The 15,910-nt window shown below is 38.5% G+C and overlaps 1 protein-coding gene across 2 annotated transcripts in view; it reads right to left on the bottom strand.

Annotated features, from left to right (window-relative positions):
- The window catches only part of TMEFF1 (transmembrane protein with EGF like and two follistatin like domains 1), an 81,449-nt gene that overhangs the window by 3,505 nt on the left and 62,034 nt on the right, over positions 1 to 15,910 (bottom strand). For both annotated transcript variants that reach the window (XM_040481827.1, XM_040481828.1), the window contains exons 8-9: positions 10,609 to 10,732; positions 1,152 to 1,310 (exon numbers count right to left, since the gene is read on the bottom strand). In XM_040481827.1, coding sequence (XP_040337761.1) covers positions 1,152 to 1,310; positions 10,609 to 10,732 — 283 coding nt within the window. The remainder of the gene's footprint in view (positions 1 to 1,151; positions 1,311 to 10,608; positions 10,733 to 15,910) is intronic.

The raw sequence follows: 15,910 nt of genomic DNA, 5'->3' as shown, positions 1-15,910 counted from the left end.
TCATTTTTTATATTATTATCCCAATTTTAATCTACTACCCATTTTTTTTTCCTACTGCCCAATTTTATACTCAGTAGTCTTGCCTAAGGGCAGATCATCTGTTCAGTGGAATAAAGTCCACTGATTTTAGCACTTGAATTTTATGAAAAATACCTGTTATTCAGAGAACATTTTTTATCATTTCTAGATTTATCATTTCAGCTCCAGATGGCTGAGACTAGTGAAGGTCTGGCTTCTATCCAGACCTTGGATAGAAGAGCTATAAATCCATTATGGCCTGCCAATATCTGTACTTGATATGCTCCGATCCTCTGCCCAGAATAATGCAGACAAGTACAGAAATGATGTTTATGGGACTTCTGAACCAAATCTTAAAGGAGACAGGAATAGCCAAGCAAGACAAAAAAAAAAAAAAACAAAACAGGACACTGGGAAGCAGAAAGACAATATGAACTGGATTTAGCTGGACTTTTCTTGGGTCCACTTCATTTCTGAAATCTACATTTCCACTAAGTTTGGAAAATACCCATTTTTTTCCCTGTTGCAATCCAAGAATGTCCTTTAATTTTGAGTTTAATTATGATAAATGCCAATGGTTTTAGTTATGATGGAGAATTTTAAAGATTACTTATAACTGTGTTCCAAAAAATGAAGTAATGAAATGTTAAGACAACGATATACGAAGAAAAGCCATTTTCTTTGATCTCTGATTTCTTCCTTTCTTATTATATTTACTATGGATAAAGTATATCCTTAGGGCAAAAAACACCTTGCAGTTCATCAGCGCCTTAAAAATTGGGGCAGGCCCTTCTGTGCATGTGCAGGCCATTCTGCTACTACAATCATCATTCCAGAATGCAGTTCTAAGATCCCTACATTCTTTATGCCACTGAATATTATCCATGCTCCCTTTGCCAGCTGCCCAGCTACACCTGTAACCCTGAGAATGAGTTCTTGTCAATACTCTAAGGAAGCAAGATAAGGACAGGTCAGACCTACTTAGAAATCTTAGGAACTGATCCTAGGATTTTTTCCTAATAGACAGGAAGACTTAAAGCCCCTATCATTTTGAGTGTGCTTCAAGGTTCTTCTTTACTTTAACAGCTATCCAACTCTAATTTAAGGTTGGTATTTCTTAGGCCATTACCTACCTCGTTATGCACATGACAATCGCTACTATAATGGCAATCTGTACAGCTCCAATAATTGCTGCAATAAGAACATGAGTGAGCTTTTGCCTACTTGGCACAACATAGAGAATACTAAAGTCCGTCTTTTCACAGTGCTGTCCAGTGTAACCAGATTCACATCTGAAAAGGGGAGGGAAAAAGATTCCTATGAGAATTACAGATTCTAATAATTCTAGGTTTTAGAAGAACATACAAAAGAATAATAAATTTATACAAAAATAGCAAATCAGGTGCTTTCCCACTATCTGAAAAAAAAACCCCAAAACTTCCATCTGTGTATTTCCTTAAATGCTACTCAATGTCTATTTCACAGTGCATCTTTCACCTATCATTATAGGACATTAATTTTACAGTTGCTAAATGGTCTTTATTACACCTCCTTTAAAAAAACAGATACATAAGGGGCGCCTGGTGGTTCAGTCAGTTAAAAGTCTAATTCTTGACTTTAGCTCAGGTCATGACCTCAGAGTTGTGGGATTAAACCCCACATCAGGCTCTGCGCTGGGTGTGGAGCCCACTTGGGTTTCTCTCTCTCTCTCTCTCTCTCTCTCTCTGCCCCTCTCCCACTTAAACAAGTACATGCTCTCTCTCTCTCTCAAAAAAAAAGGTACATAATAGTACCTTCACTGGCTATCATATAGCTAACATCTATTCCTCAGTCTAAGAGACATGCCAGCTACTTCCTTTTTTTTTTAAGTTTATTTAATTATTTTGAGGGGGTGGGGGGAGAGAGAGAGAGAGAGAGAGAGAAAGAATCCCAAACAGGTTCCATGCTCTGCATGGAGCCCCATAAGGAACTCAATCCCATGATCTTGAGATCATGACCTGAGCTGATATCAAGAGTTGGATGCTTAACTGACTGAGTCATCTAAGCGCCCCTATTTTCCATTTTTCACAACTATGAATTAGGTATAACAAATATTGGTGAGTGTGCACATTTCTATATTTAGTGTTATTCAAGTCTAGGTACTTGGAAATGGGATGACTAAATAAATAGATATAAACATTTACAGTTCTCTGAAAATTGCACTTTTTATATTATATCCAACACACTTTAGTATACATAAATATAATCATTTAAGATGCAGGGGAAAAAGTAAAATAAGTTATTGACAAAAGCAGAGTCAAGCAGCCAAACAGGAGCTAATCTTAGAAATTATCTGAATTCCAAGTAAATAAAAAGGCAACATCAGCTGATGATAATAATTTGACAGGGGGAAACATTTAAGATATTTAACAAATTTCACACTTTGTAGCTGACAGAAGTAAAATGTATAAATTAGCCAGCCTTCAGTTAGAACTGATTAATAAAACCTCTGAAGTGTAAGGATAGTCGAGTTATTAACATCCCACACTTCATTAGAAAAAAAGATTTTTTAATAGAGCACACATAAAGAATAAGAAGAAATAGGAATAGGGAAATAGGAAGCCAGGGGTGATGTGAGTCCACTCCTCCCATCCCTGAGGTTGCTACACACCTATCAGAAAATTTCACACTGGGTCTAAGTCTACTAGCAGACAAAAACAAACAAACAAACAAACAAAAAACCCAAAGTAGTAAGGCAGATTTATAGATCATGGAATAGAACCTGAGAGCCCTGAAATACGCCCATACATCTATGGTCCAACTGATCTTTGACAAGGGTGCTAAGACAATTCAATAAGAAAAAATAACCTCTTCAACAAAGCTGCTGCGACTAGATGTCCACATGCAAAAGAATGAAGTTGAACCTCTTCTTTACAACATACACAAAAATAATTCAAAATGGATCACAGATCTAAAGGTAACAGCTAAAACTATAGGGGCGCCTGGGTGGCTCAGTCAGTCAGGCGTCCGACTTAGGCTCAGGTCATGATCTTGTAGTCAGGGAGTTCCAGGCCCGCATCAGGCTCTATGCTGACAGCTCAGAGCCTGGAGCCTACTTCAGATTCTGTATCTCCTTTTCTCTCTGCCCCTCCCCAACTCACACTCTGTCTTTCTCTCTTTCTCTCTCTCTCTTTCTCTCAAAAAATAAACATTAAAGGTAACAGCTAAAACTATAAAACTCTTAGGAAAAAAAAGTGAATCTTCATGATCTGGATTAGGCAAAGATTTCCTTAGATATGATACTAAAAGCATAAACAACAACAAAAAAGTTAAACTGGATTAAATCAAAATTAAAACCTTTTGTGTTTAAAGGCACTATCAAGAAAGTAAAAAGATAACCAAAAGAATAGAATATTTTTGCAAATTATATTTTTGATAAGAGACTTGTATCTAGAATATATTTAAAAAACTATTACAAACTCTAACCAAAAGAAAAAAAAATTACAAAATGGGCAAAAAGATCTGAATAGACATTTTTCCAAACAAGATAAACAAATGGCAAATAAGCACATGAAACGATACCAATATCATTAGTCATCACGGAAATGCAAATCAAAACAACAATAAGAGATCACTTCATACCCACTGGAATGGCCAGAATCAAAAAGTCAGATAATAACTGTTGATGAAGATGCTGTAGGGAATGAAAAATGGCAAAGCCACTTTTGAAAACAGTCTGGCAGTTCCTCAAAAGTTAAACACAAGAGTTACCATTTGGCCTAGCAATTCCACTCCTGGACACTTACCCAACTGAAATGAACACAAGTCCACACAAAAACCTGCCAACAATTATTCGGCAGCATTATTCATTAATAGCCAAAAAGTGGGAACAATCCAAATATTCATCAATTGGTAAGCAGATTCAAAATGTGGTATTATAAGGAGCAAAGTACTGACATATGCTACAACATGGATAAACCTTGAAAACATTATGCTAAGTGAAAGAAACCAGACACAGAAGACCACGTTATACAAGCCCACTTAAATGAAATGTCCAAAACAGGTAGATCTATAGAGACAAAACAGACCAGTGATTGTCTAAGACTAAGGGCGGTGGGCAGGGCGATTTGAGAGTAACAGCTAAAGAACACAGAGTTTCTTCTGGGGGCGATGAAACGTTCTAAAATTGATTGTGGTACTACAAAACTGTGAAAAAAAATACTAAATACTAAAAATCACTGGTTTAAAAAAAAGAATAAGTGGGGAAAAAATGGTAAGATTATTAACATAAAATGCAATCTCCATAAAATAAAATCAAACCAGTTGCTCAAAAGAACCACAGTTGCTACTAATATTAGATTCAAGGGGATTTTACCTCATTGGTCCTGATTTAAAGAGGGCACTTTTTGATGCCGAGAACATCATCCTCAATAATATAGTTGTAATAAATTCAACAATATAATGAAATCTTATAGGATTTTTAAAATAATGTCTTTTGTGGTAAGCTAATGGCAAAAAGTCAAAGCTCAGTAAAATAAAAACAGGTCCATAGGGAGCTATAACAGTGTCCTAGATATGCAGCTCTCCGACAGTTTAGCTTAATCCAAAGATTAAAATCAGAGTATCAAAAAGAATGTATAGGCCATATATCATTCAGGCAATCCTCCTTGGATATTATTTTCTGCAACTGACTTTTGGGTTACACTCTCCAAATATCTGGATAATAACTTCTAGGTTATTACTACTTCTTCTGTTTTTGATTAAAGGCAGATCCAGGCATTTGGTCTTCTACACTCTCCATTCTTTCATCCTACACACGTCCATAGTAATCTCGTTCACTACCATGCCCTCATGTGCTGATTCTTCCATTTGTCCATTTACTAAACATCTGACATGTGTCAAGTACTGTGGATATTTGGGATACATCAGTGAGCAAAACAAATAAAGATCGCTGGTCTGGTTAACCTCTAGCTGGAGGAGGGAGGGTCAATAAACATGAATTAAATGGTTATGTTAGAAGGTGATATGCACTACACGAAGAGAAAGAAAAGAGTTAGTTAAAGGAAATTATAGGTCAGGAAGAGAGGGTTGCAACTTTAAACAAGATGGTCAGGGTAGGCTTCACTAAGAAGCTGACATGTAAGTGAGGATGTGAAGGAGGTGAGGGAATCTGCCATGTGGACAACAGGAAGGAGAACATATCAGATAAAGGAAGAGTCAGTGCAAAGACCCTGAGGAGGGAGCATTATTAGCACATGGCCATGTCCAAGAATAGCAAGCATGGCTGGAGTGGAGTGGGCAAGCAGAAGGGAAACAGAGAATTAAGACAGAGAGGTGAAGGGGTCAATTGCGTAGGGTTTCTGCACTCGATGAGATAGAGGAGCCACTGGGAGGGTTTTAGCAGAGAAATGACATGAACTTTCATTTGAAGTCTCCATCTCGGGGTGCAAGGGTGGCTCAGTTAGTTAAGTGCCCAACTTCAGCTCAGGTCATGAACAGCCAACTCATGTTTCATGAGTTCAAGCCCCACATCAGGCTCTCTGCTGTCAGCACAGAGCCTACTTTGGATCTTCTATCTCCCTCTCTCTCTGCCCCTCCCCAACTGGCAAGCATGCTCACTCTCTCCCTCGCCCTCTCAAAAATAAACATTAAAAAAAAAAAAAAAGAAAAGTCTCTATCTAGCTTCTAAGTTGAATATGGACTGTAGGATACAGGGAGGCTGTTGCAATAATGCCAGAGAGAAGAAACGGCGATCTGAACCAGGAATAGCAGTGGCAATGGGGAGAAGAACTCCGATTCTGGACATATTCTGAAACAGAGGTAATAGGGTTTCTCAACTGACTGGGTATGGATTACGAGAGAACTCGAAGGTGTATCAGAGGTGTTTTCTCTGAGCAAAGGAAAACATGGAGTTGGCATCAACTAAGATGAAGAAGGCAGCAGACGGAACAGGTTTAGAGGAGGGAAGGCAGATCAGGAGATAGGCTTAGATCCTATTGAAATGGAGGAGTCAAGACATCCACAGGAAAATATCAAGGAGGGAGAGGGATCTATGAGTCTCAAGTTGAGGAGAGGGGTCTGGGATTTATGCAAAGTAGGAGTCATCAGCATATGTCATGGAAAGCTCTAAGGCTGGGTGGCATCACTAAGGAAGAGGACCAGGACTGGACCCTTGGACATTCCAACAATGAGAGGTCAGGAGCAAAAGGTGAACCAGCCAAGAAGATGTAAAGGAATGGCCAGTGAGGCAGCAGAAAAGAGAGAGAGAATGCAATCCCTAAAGCCAAGTGTATTATTATGCATATTGCACAGGAGTCAAATGCTACTGACTGTTCAAAAGTAATTTAAGACTAAGAATTGATCACTGAATTCAGCAACAAGAACAGCCTCAGGGAAGTGTTGGAGCAAAAGCTCATTGGGGTGGGTTCATGAGATACAGGAAGTGAGAAGCTGGAGAGAGAGCACAGACAACTCTTTTGCGTTCTTCTACAAAGGAAATAAATGGGACAGCAGCTGATGAGAGAGTGAGAATTTTTTTCAAAGACAGAAGAAATGAAAATATATTTAAATTATATATATATATACATACATATATATATATATATATGTATGTATATATATATACATATCTATACAAGAACATATGAAACACAGAAAAGCAGGGAGAATTTCTGGTTGGTGCGGGTGAAAAATCTGTGAGAGTCCTCCTCATAATGCTTCAATGTTCTCAGTGAACTCAGAAACAAGATGATCAGCTAAGGAGGAGAAGGAGGTACGGACAATCTGAAGAGAAGGGTGACAACAGAAAGCCAGCATCTGGGACAAGAGGAGGATGAATGGACTGAAGCTCAGAAAGACAACCTGGCAGCTCGTAGGGCCCATTTTGAGTACAAACATCGGTGAGATGCATTAGCCTGGTGGTGTGCTTTTCATTAACAGTCATGTTCAGCTGGATGGGTATACAGAATAGCTGTATAGGTACACATTAGGCAGGAAGGAATGAACCAGGTTTATAGTTTTGTCAAGTGAGTATGATGAAACAAGAGAGGGACGACCATGACTGACCATGAATTTAAGCTGGATAAGGAGGGGATGAAGACATTCAAGGGGCTAGGGACACGGAAAAAAGGCGAAAGGATGGACAAACTGGAGGCCTAGAGGGACAGAAGCAGGGCTGGGTAGGAACTACAAGGGATATGCTAGAGTAGAACGATTCCCAAACGTATGCCTCCAACCTGCATCTGTCTCCTGAGTTCTCAAACCAACATACATCCATCAGCCTGTTAGACTTCCATAGGTGGATCCCCCACAGGCACCTGAGACCAAGCATATTACACTGAATACATCATTTCCACCCAAACCTCCTCCGTCTTCCCGTTCCCTGTCCCCACTCACTTCTGCCTTACCCAGAAACCCGGGAGACTCTCTTGACTCTTCCTTCCCACCACCCTCCACCAACTCCCACATTCCATCTTCAAACAACTGGTCACCAAAACTTAGGGGTTGAACTACCCTATCTTCTCTCTGCAATTCATCTGCTGATCTCAGTGTCACTACAACTCCTTTACTTAGTTCAGGCTCTAATTTCTTACTAACGCACAGTCTCCTAACATTCAGTCTCCTGATCCATTTTACACAAAACCAGCGGCTTTCAGATCTGATCATAACTTTCTTAACTTAAATCCTTCAGTGGCTTCTCAAGCATCCTTTAAAATAAAGGGCAAGTTCCTGGAGTGACACAAATGTTCCTGTAAGACCTGCCCCTCTTCCCACAATGTCCCTCATCCTCATCAAGATGAAGTGCCTTGTCTGAAGTCCCAAATCATCTTGAGTATATCTATCTCTGTGTGGCAGCATTTTTCATTTTATATTTTAATTGTTTATTATTATTGTCTTCAACCAGACATTAGGTTTTTTGGAACCTGTAGACGGTAGGTTTTTTGGAAGGCAAGATGCCTGGATCCCTGTCATACCTGAATTTGAGACGCCAGGGGCAGGCAGAATTTGGTACAAAGTAAGTAATAAACAAACAAACAAACAAATTAAGGGTGGGATAATACTAAAAGATTTTAACCTAATAATAGGACTGTGGCTAGCGATTGTTCATCCCTGCCTGCTTACTGTTACCCAAACATACCCACCTATTAGTTGAAGTGCATGTGATATTATGGCCTGATTCTTACAGACCTTGTAAATGCTTAGACAAAAGAAAAAGATCTGCTGCTTTTTAGGATTATACGTATGCAGAAAAGAGATTCTCTGGCATTTAAGAAACAACTCTGGTCTGGAGAAGAAGGTGGAGTTGATCATCATCACATGGCATTCAAAAGATAGTTAACTGGGGCACCTGGGTGGCTCAGTTGGTTAAGCGTCCGACTCTTGGTTTCGGCTCAGGTCATGATCTCACAGTTCATGAGTTTGAGCCCCACATGGGGCTCTGCGTTGACAGTGCAGGGCCTGCTTGGGATTCTCTCCTTCTCTCTCTGCCCGCCCCTCCTCCTCTCTCTCTCCCTCTCTCTCTCTCAAAATAAATGAATAAACATTTTTTTAAAGTTACCTAAGTAGCTACTGGAATAGGCCCCCTGCGAGGCAATGGGAAGACAGGTTTAGCAAAACAGTCTCAAACCTAAAGGCAATTATAATCTAATAATGTCAACTCCTATTGATTAAATACATACTAAGTACCAGGTATTGTGCTAAGCACTTTGCATATATTATCTCATTTAATTTTAGCAACAATTTAAATTTAAATTTAGTAAGTTTTAGGAGATAGGTGCCATTATTATTTTAATTTTTGAAATGAGAAAATGAGGCTTAGAAATTTAAGTAACTTCAGAAGAGCACAGTCAGTAACTGCCCAGTCTGGCATACCTGCTTCCAAAGCCTTTAACCACTATACCACTGAATCCTCTCACTGTCAATTACTCACAGTAAATACTGCAAAGTGACCTGGTATCACTTGATTATCAGGACACCGTACTCTCTCATCCCTCACTTTTAGATATCTTGAAAGATGCCCTATCCTAAGAACAACATAATCTGAATTTCTATCAAGATTATGTATGCCACTTGGGACAAATAGGAGGAATCCATTGAATGATTTTGTTTTAAAACTGGCTTGTTGGGGTGCCTGGGTGGCTCAGTTGGTTGGGCATCCGACTTCAGCTCAGGTCATGATCTCACAGCTTGTGAGTTTGAGCCCCGCGTCAGGCTCTGTGCTGACAGCTCAGAGCCTGGAGCCTGCTACGGATTCTGTGTCTCCCTCTCTCTGTGCCCCTCCCCCACCCTCTCTCAAAAATAAAGATAAAAAAAAATTTTTTTTTTTTAACGTTTATTTATTTTTGGGACAGAGAGAGACAGAGCATGAACGGGGGAGGGGCAGAGAGAGAGGGAGACACAGAATCGGAAACAGGCTCCAGGCTCTGAGCAGTCAGCACAGAGCCCGACGCGGGGCTCGAACTCACGGACCGCGAGATCGTGACCTGAGCCGAAGTCGGACGCTTAACCGACTGAGCCACCCAGGCGCCCCTAAAGATAAAAAAATTTTAAACTGGCTTGTTCCCCTTTGCACAGCTGTATTTTTTTAACATTTAGGAAAGAGGGGTGGGAAAGGAGCGATAGCACTTTCAAACAGGAAAAAGCCAAAAGCTTAACAAAGAATTATTTAATCATTAACAGTTTATAGTGTTTTGTTCTGTTTTTAAAGCAGGAGGAGAAGAGGAAAAAGAGAGCCTGGAGAAGGGAGCTAAGGGTAGAGGGACCAGGATACCTGCTTTCAAACAGCTTTCTTTTACTTTCTGGAGAGAAAGATTCACTGGCCTACTAGGCTGACAGAACAAAGGAAAAGTGTAGTATTTCTCCATCTTTTGATGTTTTGACTAAGAAAGGAAAAAAAGGGCTCTGGCCAAACTGCAAGAGGCAGGAACGTGCAGAATGACAGCAATCTCCCCTTGTCTAAGGAAATACTGTACCCTGGCTAACCAGACCAGTCTGAGATAGAGGATGAGCTCCCAGCACCAGCAAGAAGTGTTACTGGTAAACAGACACAGAACAGCAAAACGCATCACGATCATTAGGCTGAGTGTCAGGAAATCCGAGATCTAGTTTTGCTGCTGCTGACCTTGAACAAGTTTCATAACCTCTCCTGCTTCAGACAGTAGAAGATTTACACCTTTCCCATTTCTACTTCTCTCTTCACACCTGGTTCTACATCCCCATTCCCTTATTTTTAGAAATCTATTTCAGTATATGTTTTGAGTTACGAATTCTCTGTTCTTAACACATTCTTTAGTCCCTAAATCACCTTGTGACAGATTGCCTGAAAACCAAAATAGTGCTGAAATATGGCATATTTATTTCTTATATAAAAAATGGACATCATATTAAAAATGTTAAGCCCATAATCTTAAAATCCTAATATGACATCTGTTTTTGGTTTTGCATATTATACATGTCAGCTTTTTCCAAATGATACTGCTAATTTATTTTTGACTCAACTGCAAATAAAAAATACTTTTTGGTAATATTTAATCTATATTTCACTATAGCTTTCTATAGAGCAGTGACTGCAGGAAAAAGTTCCTCACCTCTGATCTGGAGATGCTGACTTACCTACAAGAAGCCTTCTGAGTGGAATAGATGAATTCACATTTCCCATGGATGCAGTAACCATTGAGGTTTTCAGGGCAAGGCATGTGGTTTCCAATATAAACATCTTCTCTTTGATCACTAGCATCTTAAAAGAACATAAACCAGGGCAATAAACAGTGAAAAGCAATTGAAAAATATGGACTTTTCAAAGATTCTAACAACAAATAAATTGGCCGGTAATTTGGAAAAGAAAATTATCAGATAGGGGGCTGGATAAGAACCAAGGTCTCATTATGACATAAACACAATAAGTAGACTGTTTAGATTCAAAGCATTTAAAAATATTTGCAAAACATGAGTTTTGCAAACTATGAGTTACTGTTGTTTACAAACAATCTGCCCCCAAAACATAAACATCTTGGTTAAAGAAATAAATGCTAGCTCGATAAGAAAGCTCATCTCTATGAACCAGAGATGGTGTACTACAGCTCTGGGTTTTGAAAAACTGACTTAGTCTAGTCATTAACCTGGGGACTATGAAATTGAAGTAAAAAAAACCTGGAATGGCAGAGAGCAAGGTATGGCACTTTGAAATTTTAGGGTGAAATATTTTGGGAATGAAAACTATTATGCATGTTGATTTTTTCTTCCAAATGCTGATTTTTTATCTGGCTGTTCTTAGTATATGTTATTGTATAAAAAATTCAATAACATAGAGAACAAATAAAAAAAATTTTTTAATCACCCGAAACCCCTCTATCCAAACAGAACCATTGAAAACATGTTGATGAACATCTGTTCAATTAGGTATATTGATTTGAACTGACCTGAGCTGAAGTGAAGAAAATGAGAGTATGGTGAGTAATTTCAATGTCATAAATAGGAAGAGAATCAGGAAAGAAGGACAGAAAGGAGCAGGAGGGAGGGAGGCATAAGGACTCGGTCTTCAAAATAAATCATTTCATCCACTCTCTCTATCCCTCTCTATTTCTCCCTATCCCCTCTGTTTCTCTCTTGCCTCTCTCATGTACTTACATAAGCATATACCTAATACCCACACATTCTGCAATGGACTTTTAAACTTTTTTTCCTGGCGTATACATTAATATATTCATCCTTAGTCTATGGACTCAAGAGTTCCTACACAGGCCTGTGCTTATGTAGGAAAAATTCCCAGGCTTCCTGTCAGTTTCTCACATTTCTAGCTTACAAATTCTGTGATCAGCTGTGTGACCTTGAGAGTACCACCCTCTCTAAGACTGAGATTTCCTAACTGTAAAGTCAGGATCTTAACAGGATCTATACTTCATGTAGTTCTGAGAGGATTACGTGAGATAACTGATGTATGCACAAGACCACTAGAACAACCAGCTCTCAATCTATATACCACACCATGTCACAGCAAAGGCTATCTCCCCCAAATACAAATAAAGGTATTGCTATAATGTGGAAATTATTAATGGAACCAAATTAAGAAGGAATAAAATAGAAGACTGTGTGTATAAATATGTATGTGTAGGAAAGGGGAAGAGCAAGGGAGAAAAAGGAATGGAGGTACTAAGTAGGAAAAGAAACCTGAGTACTAAAAATGCAGATTTTCTGGAGACTGAAATTCACATACAAAAGGAAAAATGCGTAATGATTATTAGGCACAATAATAGGATACCTAAAAGCAGAGAGATCATGTCATCCCTCACAAGATGAAACTGATGCTATTTTACCTCAAAATTTATGTATTTACATTGTACTAACTTATGCCTGTAAAGAAAACTGAACCAGAAATCAAGAAATCCAACATGGAAATTCTCAAGGTATCTCTGCTGTTTTGCTCTGTTTAAGTATTTATTTATTTTGAGAGAGAGAGTGCGCATGAGCAGTGGAGGGGCAGAGAGAAAGAGAGAGGGAGAGAATCCCAAGCAGGCTCCATACCGACAGCTCAGAGCCCGATGTAGAGCTTGAACTTATGAACCGTGAGATCATGACCTGAGCCAAAACCAAGAGTCAGATACTTAACCAACTGAGTTACCCAGGCGCCCCTCTCCTATTTTGTGACCTTGGTCAAATCACACTGTCTCTCTAAAGCAGCTGAATAAGATCAGCATTGTCCAACATAATATGAGACGTGTAATTTTTAGTTTTCTAGTAGCCATATTTTTTAAGTAAAAAGAAATAGGAAAATTAATTTTAATCCTATATTTATTTAATCTATCAAATAAGTATCACTTCAACATATAATCAGTATTACAAAATTGTGATTTTTTTTTACACACATTTTCTTAAATATGTCTTTAAAATCTGGTGACCACTTAACACTCACTCACAGCACATCTCAATTCTGACTAATCTTGTTTCAAGTACTCAATAACCACATACTGCTAGTACCCACCATATAAGATAGCACAGTATAGATGACTATTCATTTATCATTTATTGGTCATCTTTCATATGCCAGGTACTCTGTAGGTGCTGGGGACAGAAAAATATCCTGTCCTCAAAGGGCTTATATGGTCTCCTCCAGCTCCCAAACTATAATTTTGCCATGACAGAAGAAATCCCTTGGGGCTGCTATAATCCTAAGCACCCACTTCTCCACTACAATACTCATGATATTGTCTCACAACCATTTGGGTTTTTTAACTCAGTCTCTACTATGAGACTGTGAGCTCCTTAAAAATCTAGACATTTGTATCATTTATTTCTGTATAACTCCTAACACTTAGAATATAGTACTTTTCTTGCTATGGTTTCAAATTAAAAGTGCTATTCCACATTTGCAATCAAACCATAAGTGACTTGAGCAATACAACTGTCTCCTGTAGCACTCATCACCCTGCAACTTCTCAGAACATGATACTGTCATGGTGTGTTACACCATGAAGTATATAATAATGGGACTACAGAGACTAAGGTTATGTACCAACCTATAATAATAAGATCTTGTTATGTGTATCATAATGGTACTCTATAGGTCTACAGAGGCTGTGGTAATGTACTAATCTACCATAAGAAAAGTCCTATCAACAGCAGGAAATCTCAAGAATAATGCAGAACTGAATGCTATCAGAGAATCAGCTACATCACAGCAATAAGAAAAAGTTAACTAAATCAAGAACAGGGTTTTGAGAAATTAGTAAACAAAGCATAGCACCAGTGGCATTTACTGAATGAATTAATGAAAGAATGTGGTATCAGGCTGTAGACAAGGCAAAGCCATCTAAAAACACAGACATGTCCAGTAAGACTTTGAAATCTGTGGCTGTCACAGAACCCAAATTTTGCATTCTGCTCAGTGCCAGCTCTATTCATTCCATTATACATAAACACACTATTTCTGTGCATAGCCATGTACTCAGCTAAGCTACAGAAGATATAAAGAAAAAGTATACATGGTCCCTGCCCTTGAGAAGCTTATAATCAACTTAGGGAATTAAGGTATACACATGAAAAACTGAATAACACAAGAGAAGGGTTTCCACATGACAGTTTATAATTAAATGCCAAAAAAAAAAAAAAAAGTTGTACAATACTGGGTGCTAAGGGACGTTCAAGCTTTTTTTTTTTTTTTTTTATGTTTATTTATTCTTGAGAAATAGAGATAAAGCATGAGCAGGGGAGGGGCAGAGAGAGAGGGAGACACAGAATCCGAAGCAGGCTCCAGGCTCTGAGCTGTCAGCACAGAGCCTGAGGCGAGGCTAAAACGCAGGAACCACAAGATCATTACATACTTCGACCAAGTGCCCAAGGAAGTTCAAGTTTAAAGGAGCACTCATTGTAGGTGATATTACTCAGGGAAGTATTCATGGAAAGGACAGGATTCAAGTTAGGTCTCAAAGCATATCCAGATTTATTTAGAGGAAGAGTGGAAACCAAAAGGAAGGTATAATGCACACAGCATTCTTAAGAACGAGAAGTAGATGAGCCTTAGCAAGAGGGTTTAAGTCAAAATTGGAAAAATAAGCTGAAATCAGATTATGGAAAAATATGAACCCCCCAGGTGAGAAATGCTTTCTTAATCATATGGACAAGGAAGACACTGACAGTCTTCTAGCTAAAGAACAGCCCAATGAAAGCCATGTTTTGCATAATTAAGAGTGATTGCCTAGAGCTGGTGGTTAGGGAGAATGGGGAGTGAATGCTAATGCATATGAAGTTTCTTTTTCGGCTAAGTAAAATGGCCTAAAATTTGATTTTGATATGATAGTTGTACAATCCTAAATATATTTTTTAAAAAATTGAACTGAAGGTGCCTCGCTGGCTCAGTCGGTAGAACATGCAACTCTTGATCTCGGGGTTTGAGTTCAAGCCCCATGTTGGGTATAGAGATTACTTTAAAAATGTTTTTTGGTTTTTTATTTTAAAACATTGAATTGCATACTTTAAAGAGGTGAACTTAGTGGTATGTAAATTGTACGTCAAAAAGTTGTTAAAATTTTCAATTGGATAACAGCATGCAAGATAAAGGGGCAGGGGAACTAGGAAGACCAGGTGACCAATTAGGAATTCACTACATAATCCAAACTTGTGGCAATGAAAAACTAAGCTAGGGCTTAGCAGTAGGAATAAATATTAGAGATACAGAAAAAAATACATACAGCTTGAAGTTGCTGTGGAATGAGCTCTCAGAAACTCAGAGCTGAAAGGGTCTTTGGGGCCTGTCTGGTCTGATGAAGGAATCTCTTTATAAAGTTACAACCCCAAGGTCCTGTTTCTACTTGACCACTTCCAGAAGTTTAAAAAAAAAAAAAAAAATCAACCCAGTTAATTCCAGTATTATCAAATGTTCCTTATGTCGAACAAAATCTCTTTCTTTAACTATTGATTTCTCCATGTCTGTTTACCCCATAGCCCACTGTCCAACAATTTTTTTTCTTAAGGTCAAACTTCCCCAGTCCCACCCTTTAGATAACTTGTAACAACCATCTTCACAAGTAGTGCCCAGCACTAACCCATTAAATGTACCTTAAGCATTTGGTAGAACAGAACTGTCTTTATTAAAGATGCTTTCAATACAGAATTATGCTCCAAAGAAAATATGCACGAATTCAAAGAAACTATGATCAATAAACACATGAAAAATGTTCAACATCACTAATCATTAGGGCAATGAAAATCAAAACTACAAGACAGCATCCCACACCTATTAGGATGACTGCTATCCAAGAAAGAAAAAAAAGAAAATAGTTAAGTGTTGGCATGCATGTGGAGAAATTAGAACCCTGTGCACTGCTGATGAGAATGTATGATATAGCCACTGTGGAAAACAGTATGGTGATTTCTCAAAAAATTAAACACATAATTACTATTTGATCTAGCAATTCCACTT

Source organism: Herpailurus yagouaroundi, unplaced genomic scaffold, assembly GCF_014898765.1.
Source record: "Herpailurus yagouaroundi ecotype Mexico unplaced genomic scaffold, PumYag 160, whole genome shotgun sequence".
NCBI lineage: Eukaryota > Metazoa > Chordata > Mammalia > Carnivora > Felidae > Herpailurus > Herpailurus yagouaroundi.
The sequence above is the reverse complement of the archived record's forward strand: the minus strand, read 5'-3'. Positions and strand labels throughout refer to the sequence as shown.